The 11,442-nt window shown below is 45.4% G+C and overlaps 3 protein-coding genes across 3 annotated transcripts in view; all 3 read right to left on the bottom strand.

The window, feature by feature from the left end:
• Window positions 1-11,442, bottom strand: part of March4 (membrane associated ring-CH-type finger 4) — a 115,133-nt gene that overhangs the window by 80,312 nt on the left and 23,379 nt on the right. The gene's annotated exons all lie outside the window — the stretch shown is intronic.
• LOC105743563 (60S ribosomal protein L12-like) lies at window positions 9,643-10,211 on the bottom strand. The gene has a single exon (XM_012516943.2). The coding sequence runs from the start codon at window positions 10,138-10,140 to the stop codon at window positions 9,643-9,645; it is 498 nt and encodes a 165-aa protein (XP_012372397.1). The 5' UTR covers window positions 10,141-10,211.
• LOC101585911 (ATP synthase subunit epsilon, mitochondrial-like) lies at window positions 10,735-11,117 on the bottom strand. Its single transcript, XM_012516944.2, has one exon. It carries the CDS (start codon window positions 11,045-11,047, stop codon window positions 10,892-10,894), a length of 156 nt encoding a protein of 51 aa, XP_012372398.1. The 5' UTR covers window positions 11,048-11,117; the 3' UTR covers window positions 10,735-10,891.

Raw genomic sequence — 11,442 nt, 5'->3', positions numbered from 1 at the left:
CACATGCCAGCCAGCCCCGCCCCCTGGTGGGCTGAGCTGGCCACACACACACACACACACACACACACACACACACAATAAATAAATAAATAAATAAATAAATAAATAAATAAATAAAAAATAGCATCAACAATTTCAAATACTAGGGCTGGCAAGATAGCTCAGCAGATTAAAGCACCTGTTTAGGCAAGTTTAGGCAACCACAGGGACCCCATGGTTCAATCCCCAGTGTCACATGGTGTGCCAGCCCTGCCTCCAGAGTGTGCTGAGCCAGCCACAGAGTGTGGGCATTGTGGCACACACCTGTAATCTCAGTGCTGGGGAGATTGAAAACAGGAGGATCACTATGAGCCCTAGCTGCATAGTGAGATCCTGTGACAACCAAATACATTTAAAAAAGTAATAGTAAAATTTAAAATTTTCAAATCCTTAAATTTTATAAAAGACTCCCAAGAGCTGAATGCTGTAAAATTTGCTGAGGGTTATTTTTTTTTAATTTTTGGAGACAGGGTCTCACTATGCAGTTTAGAATGGCCTTGAACTTACTTTGACAAACCCAGGCTAGTCTCAAATTCACAATCATTAGAATTGCTGCCTCAGAACCCCCCTACTCCCAGTGTGGGGATTACAGGCATGCGCCACCATCCTCAGCAGAGTTTTGTTTTTTAATTTATGCATTTAGTACAGGGTCTCACTGTGCAGCTCAGACTCATAGTGATCCTCCTGCCTCAGCCTCCGCGGTGCTTGGACTATAGTGTGTACCACCATGTCTGGTTTCCATGGCACGCTGCCTGCCTGCCCCTTGCAGCATTGCATGCTGTCCCAGGGAATGATCCCGAGTCCTTGTGCTAGCCAGGCAGGTGCTTAGACTGCTGAGCTATCTCCCCAGCCCTGAGATTTGGGTTTTTTTTTAAAGAGAAACTTAATAAAACATGAAGATGTTCAGCTCAAGTACACCTATAATTTCAGTGCAATCACAGTCAAAATCCTACCATTCCTGTGGAAATTGGCATATATTTTCATATAAAATTTATGTGGACAAGCAGAAGGCCAAGAATAACCAACAAAATCTTGAAGAAGATCAAAGTTATTTTCCGCTACCAGGAATCAAGCTAATAAAGTCACAGTGATTAATTCAGTGCAGTATTATATTGAATGGAAAGAGACTCCTGAACAGAGTCATGTCTAGACGCAGGTACAGATACATGGACACAAAATGACTTGATTTATGACAAATGTGAAATTGGAGGGCAGCAGAGGAAGACAGTCTTCTCTATAAGTGGTGCCATGTCAATTGCAGATCTATACAGGAAAGAAATAAAGTGCATCTTTTTTTTTTTTTTTTTTTTTTTGCGGAACCTGGGATTGAACTCAGAACCTTGAGTTTGCCAGTCAAGCGCTTATCCTACTGAGGCATCTCCCTGGCCCCCAAAAAGTGCATCTTGAATCCACTTCATGCATCAGAATCAATTCTAGATGGATTAAATGTAAAAGAAAAATCTTAAAACCTCCAGAAGAGAATAAAAAAAGTATTTTTATAATCTTTGGGATAAGCTTTTTTTTTTTAAGCATGACGTACAAATCACCTTTACCACATACAGAAAAATACTCTGATAAAACTGAGAACCTTAAGTCATTTAAGTGTTTAGAGTATAAAAGGACAAGCTCTAGAATAAACCCATACTGGACTTCAGGTCTGTAGAACTGAGTGTAAAGAAATGTCTGCTGTTCAAAGCCACTTGCAGTGTAGCGTTTGGGTACAGCAGTGACAGAACACTACACGTGGCTAGGAGGCAAGGACATGGGACATTCCTACATTTTCTGATAAAACATGGGACATTCCTACATTTTCTGATAAAACAGCTCCCTACGGTATGGGTTTTCCAAATAGCTAGTTAGATACTCTGGTTTCTCTTCAGATTACATAAATCTTTCGCCTTTTACCAAATAGCTAGTTAATTCAAGAAGATAGTAAATGTCACAAATATATTGGTTTCCAACAATCATAACTTTTGGATCCTAGAGTAGTGTGAGCACTGTGGTTTGATAGAAGCTTCTAAAATACTCCCTCCGGGCACATGGCTACGGGTTAGCTTTAGTCATTGGGTGTAATCTCTATGCTGTTAAAATATATGATCAATTTGGTAGCAACTTGCAGGAGATCTGTGTTGTTTGCAATTCTGGACAAAACTAATACATAAAATGAAAGTATCTGTGACAGAACAGAACCACCAAATCTGGATTTCAATTCACTAAAAATATAAAGTAACTGAGGAAGGAGTCAAAAATTAATAGGCTTCAAATTTCACAAACCCTAGATGCTAGGCTAAGCAAGAAAAGGGCAGAAATGATCACATCGATTTAATTCCAGAAATTCAAAATTGAAACTGATACAAGATTTGAGAAGTTGAAAGAATGCCTTAAATCACCAAAGATTGGAAAAATAGGAAATGGCATGTAAGAAGGTTCAAAACACCCTCTTCAAAGGAGAAATCCTGAAATAAGAAAAGCATTAAGACTTATATGCAATTTGAAGAATTAGCAAGTGAGTGCTACAAATGCATATAATTGAAGAAATGAAAAGACAGTCTGCCATACTAAGGAAATTGGAGGAAATAGTTCCACCTTATATGAAATCCTGACATTTTTGTTTCTAGCAAGGAATAATTGGATCTGAGATCTTAGGAGCAATTTACTTTTTTTTTTTTTTTTTTTTGCAGAACCGGGGATTGAACTCAGGTCCTTGCACTTGCCAGGGAAGCGCTTATTCCACTGAGCCATCTCCCCAGCCCCCCAGGAGAAATTTAAAGGACATAAAAGAATAAACTCTTCAAAGTAGCAGAGAAGGAGCCCAGCAGTCCAGAATAGACCGCTACAGTGAACACCATCAGAATGCCTCAGTTATGATGGGCATCAGTCACCAACGTGGAATTACCAAAGACAGAGAAAAAGTGAATTGGTTATAGACCTGAAAATGCCAGCCAACTAACTGCTAAGATGAGAGGGGAACTCAGAATTGACAGTAGCACCCGTGTCGCATATTACGTTTTGTTTACTAAGTGCTGGAAAGAAACTGAGGCAAGACTGCAAAATTAGCTGATGATTAATGAAAACTGTAACTGTGACAACAGAAAAGGACCTAAGAATACATCAAAAATAAATCAGTTAACATTGACAGATTCCCATTTAAAGCAACAACAGAAAAAAAAAAAAAAGCAGGGGCTGGTGAGATGGCTCAGTGGTCTAACGTACCTACTTAGAACAAGCTCAGCAAAGCACAGGGACCGCGGTTCAATCCCCCAGCTACCACATGCCAGCCAGCCCCGCCCCCTGGTGGGCTGAGCTGACCCCCCCCACACACACACATAAATAAATAAAATTAAAAAAAAAAGAAAGAAAGAAAGCAACAGCAGGAAATACAGTTTTTGAATATCACAGATGTTCATGCACAAATCCTCACTGTTTCAACGAATTCAGCGCTTCTTAAACTGTTGCTGTAAGGACAAAGGAAAGACCACTCTACTCAAACTTGATGGTAATCTCCAAAGACCACAGGAAAAACAACTGTTTTTCAGTACCTTTACTGACTTATTCATTTTGTTAACTGGTGATTTAATGAATTAACTTTGGTTTGCTCTATTTACTGTCTATCTATCTATCTTTCCATCTGTCTGTCTGTCTGTCTATCATCTACTTTCTTACTTCAGTACTTTGTGATTAGGACATTTGGTGAATCAATTTTTAGCAAAGAAAAAAACCTTTAGATCAATTTATTGTTGATAAATTTACCCATAATCATTTCCTCTATAGCAAGTGGAGAATGCAAATAGATTTTAAAAGAAAAAGAAAGAAGCTTTTTGGAAAGTAATTTGGCAGTCTTTGCCAGAAGCTGTAAAAATGTGTATGCTCATTGACCAATAGTTCCACTGCTAGGAAATTATTCTAAAGAAATAATGAGAATGTATAAAAAGATTGGGCCACATGGATTTCTTAATTAAATTATCTAATACTATAAAATATTAAATAAAATAAAATATTAAATACAAGTTAAAATTCCCCCAAAGGAGGTTGGTTAAATAAATCAAGTGAAAGTGTAGTTAGTTGTTATGAAGCTTTAAAATTTGTTCTGCGAAAGAACATTTAATGTTTTGGGAAGTTGTTCAAACAGTAATGTCAAATTAAAAAAAAAAAAGCAACACTGTGAAACAGACTGACACTGCTGTAGTAAGAAAAAAATGCCATATGTATATGACTGAGTAGATAAACCCTAAAATATTTATTGTTACTTTAGGGGTTGGCATGATGGATAATTTTTACTTTCTTCTATTTATTTACCTGAATTTTAAAAATGGAAAAAAATTTCCAGTCACCCAGTAGGTTAAAAGCCTGATACTCCTCACTAGTGATCTTGACTAAGGCTTTCTGCCTCTTCCAAGTCTTTGAATTTTAGGTCTCTTCCCTGATTTTTCCTGTCCCTTCTTTAAAATCTCGTGAGCAACTTATGTCTAGAAAGCTGTGTCCCACAACTCCAGCATTGCTTGGAGACCGTTTTTGGTTATGTGGCTATGTGCAGAGTTTGTGTCCAAGAAATATTGTGGCAAGGGAGCAACGGATATGAAGAGGAGGAGGATACGCCTAGGAGCCTGTGCTCTGGTAGAAGGGACAATTTGATCCAAATGGCACTGCAATATCAGAAACACTCTAATTCAACTATGTACCAAGGGGTAAGGTCATAGAGGTCAGAGAAGACTTCTTGAAAAGCTCACATGGGGATTGGATGTTGATAGCAGAAACAGCAGGAGCCCATGGTTCAAAGAGGAGGGGACACTGTGTTCTGGACTTTGAATGCCTGTCTTTAGTCCTTCCAACAGTCCTACCTTGCATCAGCTTCCTGTCTTACTTTTCTTAAGCTTAGTACCCACAAGTGCAGGAGGACAGGAGATCTGCCCACATCTTGCCTGCCTTGACCCTTTTGCAATATGTAGCAGGGCACTGATGCCTGAACTCTGTACTTCCTCAGTGCCATTGCCAAGTGGATGAAGGATGCTAGGGGCAACCATGGCAGTTCCTCCACGCTTCAGGTAGCAGCTTCTGCAGTGGCTGTTGGTCCTTTGGCTTCTACCATGCAACTCTAAGGGCCCCTCCTGGGTGGCCCCAGCCTTCACCAGGAAGCCTGCCTTTCCAGGCTGCAGTGACCCAAATCTTCTTTGTGCCTCTGCAGCATGGGGATGGCAACTTTTTCCACATCTGCATCTCCTGCTCACATGTACAGCCTCACTGGCACCTTTGGGACTAGGTCCTGTGTTGAAATCCTCCCGAACTATGTAGCACAGTGTGCTTTTCTGAACTGACTCTCACTCAGCTACTTATATAGCTAAGTATCAACTGAGCTGCGGTGCTCATGACTCTTAGACTCCAAACTCTTCGAAGCTGGCAGCCTCCATTCACTCTGCCTTTATTAGATGTCAAGGTCTTTAGACGGATCATCTCATTTAATCCTCACTATAACCCTATGAAGTATAGTTTGGTTTTGGTTTTGTAGTGCTTGTACTGGGGATTGAACTCAGGGCCCTTGCTTAGAGCTATGTCCTCAATTGTTTTTTAATTTTTTTTGAGACAGGATCTCACCAAGTTGCCCAGGCTGGGCTCAAACTTGTGATCTTCTGTCTCTGTCTCCCAGAGCAGAACTACTGTTCTCATTTCCCAGCCCAGAAACAGCCCTTAATGACACAGCACACACGTGCCAAACCAGGAAGGGATCCAGCAGCTTGAAAATAGGGCCTGTGGTCCTAATCCCTTGGCTGTTCTCTGGGTGGGCAGGGGGAACACAGGCTGAGGAGTCTCAGGGGAATGAGAGTTGGACCTAGCACCCAGAAAGAACTCAAGGAGGACGCTGGCCTGGTCCTTTGACCACAGTCCTGGAGTTCCTGAGCTCTAGTTACCAGCAGTCCAAACACTTCTTCCCAGTGCCTTGTCATTCAAGTGCTTGATTTCACACAGAGGGAGAGATGCTCAGAAATCTAAGGCACAGAGTTAGCTATTAAACTCGTCCCAACGCTGCCCTTGGGTCCTCATCTCCACCCTCTCAACTCCCCCTGGGGAAAAAAACATCATTCCCTCTGGAAAATCCACCATCCTTCAGGATCTAGCTCCCTTGGCATTTGCATATCACAGGGAATTCAGGTTGCTCTAACTCTAATTAGCAGGTGCTAAGCAGTTTCCACATTTCTTAGTAAATATGTCAAAACATAAAATCCATTCATTCTCTCCTCTCCACCCTCCCTTCCCCTTTCCTCTTGTAAAACATGCTTTTCTCTCCTAGCTGTTCAGGCCAGAAGTGTTCCTCTTCCACAAGAAAGTGGCATTAACATGAGGAGTGTGGTGGTTTTATAATTCTTTTCGAATTCTCATCTGCCCTTCTGGTCATTCATCCATCTGTTCATTCCCTAATTCATTTACCCACTATGGGACCAGCACCGATTTAGGGCTTTGAGTCTTACAGGGTCTCACATGTATAAGAGGCTACTATCACCAGGGATCCCATAGAGACCCTCCAGGGGATCCCACTATCAGCCAGGACTCAGCCGGGGCAGTAGGGTACCACGGGGCCTCCGGGAGTTACGCGCTTAATTTCCTCATGTTTTGGGGCCTCCTGCTGGGGTGATTCGAAAACAACTCCTTAAATCAAGCAGCAGCTGGCTCACTTCCTGCTGGGCGACTCCCCAGCGCCCCCCCCCCTTCCCCTGAGAGAGGCTGGGGTGGAGAAGCCTGCTCGCTGTCCCAGCCCACCCGTCGCCCCAAACAAAGGAGACAAGAACGGGAGAGGGTGGAGCTGCCGAAGCTGCCACTAGGTTTCCGTGGCGCCTTGAGCTCTTGGAATGGTTTCGATTTCTTGGCCAAAGGGAGGCGCCTCCCAGAGAGCTGTGGAAGAGGTTCCCATCTGGGGAGTGAATTTAAACCCCCAAATGATTTCAGAAGGTGACAGTTCACTTAGAACCAGAGGAGTCCCAGCCTGGCAAGTGCAGGGTACAGAGTTTAATCCCCGGAATCACCAATAAATAAATAAATTAATTAAATAAAAAACAAAGGAGTCCACACTCCTCCAGGGCTTGGTCTGGCAGCATAACCCTAAGACCCCTTATGGAGGAATTGGAAGAGGCGGGGGCTTCCAGGTTGAACCTCAATGCAAACACAGTGAAGCCCTCCCGCATGTCCTGCCAAACCTTCAATTTCAGTTGATTCTCCCCATCCATCCTTCCTTCATAAGTAGCCCCACCTGGGGCTGCCTGTGACAGTCCTAAGTCCCTAGCTCCCACTCCCTTTGCCATCCAGCGTTTCTAAGACAGACAATGTTCTGTGTCTCTAAGGCCTCAGGTATTAAAGGGGAAAGGAAGTGGGCCTTGCCCTTGAAGGAGAGCTTCTGGCAGAAAGATAGAGACACACAGAGGAAGGGTGAGAGATCAATGATTTCCACAGAGAAAGTAACGCTGGGAAAGAAGGTATGTGAAAAAGTATGTGGGAGCCCCAGAAGATAGGGCTAGCAGGGCAGGGACTTGGAGATGCCATTAACCCAGTGTGGTCAGTGTTATGAAAACTGAGGCCCAGAGAGGTGAAGCATCTTGCGCCAGGTCACACAGCCACAAGGGACAGGACAGGATTCACACAGCTGCCTCCTGGCCCTTGAAATTCAGCATCGCTATGTTTCTGTCCAACTCTTCTCTGATGCTCAGTTGTTTGTCCTCTAAGTGCCAGGGCCCCCAAATGCAGGGGAAGAGGGTTAAGGAGTGGGGCACAGAGGGCAGTGACTGGAGCCACCCAGGAGAGGAGTCACACAGAGAAGTGGTGGCAGAATCAAGGACTTTAGTTGGTGCCATGTCTCGGTTTCTCCTGTCTGCCAGCTTCCTGCCTGAGCCGGCTTTTCTGCTCATCTCCACTGTCTGAGAGGCAGCACAGTTCAGAGGACACCCACAGTCTATCCTGGCAGCCCACATGACAGAAGGTTCCATCTGTGTCTCTGTCTCCTCAGGCTTTGGGAAGAGGCAGCTTGCTGCCTTCCCCCACCTCATGGCTGGTGTGGCCTGGGCCTAGGGGAGGGCCAAGAGCAGGAAGCTGGCATTGTAAGGCGACAGGCAAGGCTGGGTCAGCAGTCAGTCACCGGTCAGTCTACTGTGTGCCAGACCCTGGCCTCCAGGCTGAGGCCCAAGCCATAAACATGTACGCCAGCGTGGGGTATTGTTTAAAGTTTTTATCTACCAGACCCATAGAGAGGCCAACCCTCTGGCTGGGAGAAGTGGCTACTTGCTGTGCTGGGCATCAACACTGTGTTGAATGGAAGGACAGGAGGGACAAGGTGCAGTGGCCAGCATGGCAGAGCCCCAGACAGTTTCTGCTCACCGGCCAGCACAGAGGCAGTGGCAGTGTTAAGTGCTGATCACATACACAGAGAGATGAGGGGAATGGGGACCACTGAGGTGAGCTACCCAGACTGAGAGGAGGTCACTGCTCAGAACAATGCAAAACTTTCTTAGGAACAGGAGGCTTTTTTTTTTTTTTTCTTCCCATATGGGGATCGGACTCAGGACTTTGAGCTTGCCACACAGGTGCTTATGCCAGTGAGCTATATCTCTGGCCCCAGGAAGCCCATTGATTCTCAGTCTTCTGAGTTTGCAAGATAGGCTGTGTGTGTGTGTGTGTGTGTGTGTGTGTGTGTGTGTGTGTGTGTGTGTAAGAACTCCTGACTTAGCTGGGCATGGTGGTACACACCTGCAATCCCAACACTCAGTAGGCTGAGACAGGAGGATTGCTGTACATTCAAGGTCAACCTGGGCTGCAAAGTAAGTTCAAGACCATCCTGAACTGCATAGTGAAACCCTGTCTTAATGTTGTTTTTACATATCCATACTAAGCCAAACAAAAGTGTATTTTCTTGGAGACTCCCCAGAATGAGCCCTGCAGCCTCAGGACACCAAGAACTCATGAACTTCCCAGGTGATAACTGCAGTTGATTCTTATACACACCCACTTGGTTTATGTTCCTCCCTCCACTTAAAGGAAGAAAAAAGCAAGGATCAATTTTTGTGGGGTGACGGTGCCCACAAGGATGCCCATCTGGTACAAGGGAAGGAAGCCAGTTAAAATCTTTGTCTTTCCAAAGAGGAGAAAGGACCCTTCCTGGTGCAAAACTGTTCCCATGCTCCATTTGGCACCCATCCCCCTGATGGATGGGCTGGGGGTAGGGCAGACATGTAGGAGGACTGGCTAGGCTGCTGGGAGTGGCTGGAATTGGCCAGAAGAGAGATGGGAGTGGCCAGGAAGGGGGTCTAAGTCTATACACAGAAGTAGGGCTAGGGTATGTATTAGAGAGCTTGTGAGTTTATGCCAGCCAGGAGAATGAATTTGGGCTGCAGTTCCATCTTCCCCAGGACTGCACCAAGGCTACACACTGCCCGCTTCTCTGTCCTGTGCCCCAGGAAGCTGACTACTGTATGCAGCCAAAGGCTTCCGCCCATGACACCACTGTGTCCCTGTTCTGCCCCAGGCTGCTCCCAGGCCTCTTGTGGGCCCCCAGCTGGTAGGTGAGCTCCTTTTTTTTTTTTTTTTTTGGTCAGATCATCTCTTTATTGATATATCTTCTTTTGCTTCTTAGCTAGCTGGACACTCGACAATGCTGTTGTTGATGTCATCTATGATGTCATGAGGGTGCTGGCTGTCCATGTTGCAGCCCACAGACTGGGCAGTCCCCAGGATCTCCTTAATGGTTCTGGAAAGTTCTCTGGCTAAAGACCGGTGCCGCATCTGTCCAGCAATGTTGACAATCTCATCAAAAGCGATATTTCCACTGTGTTTAATGTTTTTCTGCTTCTTTCTGTCTCTTGGCGGCTCCTTTAGGGCTTTGATGATCAGGGCAGAGGCAGAAGGCACCACCTCAATCTGAGCCTGTCTGTTCTGAATGGTCAGCTTCACCGTGATCCACAGACCCTTCCAGTCACCAGTTGCCTTGGCAATATCATCCCCCACTTTTTTTGGAGACAGACCCAAGGGACTGATCTTGGGGGCCAGGGCAGACATGGCGTCAGCTTTACCACTGGTGCACCTCAGGTACACAACTTTAATCTCGTTGGGGTCGAACTTGGGCGGCATGCTGGAGGTGGCTGATGAACCTGGATTTGGGACGACCAAAGAAAGTTACACCTTAGCCTCCTCCCAGCTGAAAGCCGAAAGGGTGGGTGAGCTCTTGTAACCACCCCTGGCAACTGTACTGTGGGGACAACTGTCAGCAGTGACGGAAGGATGGGGCAAGTGGAAATAATTGCCTGAGGAGAAAACACAGGTAGGGTCGTGCACTTGTCTGTTGGAGAAGTGGTCAATTGTTCCATTGCCCTGAATGACCCAAAGCAACAGAAAATGACTTACAGGAAGCTGTGGCCAACATGAAGGACCCTTAAGAGACAGGCCAGAGTTGAGGCATTTTATTCAGTAGGCAACAGGGTGCCACAGAAAGGTGGGTAGCAAAGTATCTAAGTCATTTTGGCCCACTGTACAGAATACCACTGACTAGGTGGTTGAAAGACATTGGCTTCTTGCTGTTCGGAGGCTGGGGATCTTGAGACCAGAGCACCAGTATGGTTCTGGGGAGGCCTATCTGCCTGACTGGCAGGAGGCTGCCTTCTTGCAGTGTCCTCCTATGGCTGAGAGAAGAGCCTGAGTCTCTTGTTCTTCTTCTTTTTTTTTTTCACAGTGAACCATGCATCAATTTATTGATATCATTAATTTATGAAGAAGATAGGTACTTTTTCCCCTCACAAAGTGACGTGGATTACAATCTGCCATACCACGTGCCCACACATCTTCAGGGTGAAAATGGAGCATTTCAAGCTCTAGTCAGGGCTGGTTATTCTTTTTTCACTTTCACAATTTTGATGCTGCTGCCAGCAGTCTTCTCTGCACTTGCTCTGAATTCCATCTTCAGGGCATCCCTGACTGCCTTTGCACAGATCTGGGAGTAGCAAATGTAGCTGAGTCCAGCCTGTCGCCAGTAGGCCACCATGATGTCGCGAGAGGGGTTGTGTGTCGGACCGAATCACTAGGAAAACGGCAAAGTCGGCTCCCTTGGATGGCCCAGCAGCCTCTTCTTATAAATACATTATCTCATCATAAGGACTCCATTCTCATGACCTTATCTAAACCCAGTAATGTCTCAAAAGCCACACTTCTTAGTGCCATCAGACTGGAAGTTAGATTTCCACACATGGATTTGGGAGCAGATAGATAAACATTCAGCCCAGAGCAGTGATTGATGCAAGATGAGACTGGAGGGCCAACCTGATAGCTCAGTGGACTAAAGCACCTGCTTAGGCAGAGTGCAGCAGCCGGGGTTCGATCCGCGGTGTACCGCACTGGCCCCACCCCCAGGGTATGCTAGGATGGCGACTGAGACTGGGC

This window comes from Octodon degus, unplaced genomic scaffold, assembly GCF_000260255.1.
Source record: "Octodon degus isolate 3935 unplaced genomic scaffold, OctDeg1.0 scaffold00135, whole genome shotgun sequence".
Classification (NCBI taxonomy): Eukaryota; Metazoa; Chordata; class Mammalia; order Rodentia; family Octodontidae; genus Octodon; species Octodon degus.
The sequence above is the reverse complement of the archived record's forward strand: the minus strand, read 5'-3'. Positions and strand labels throughout refer to the sequence as shown.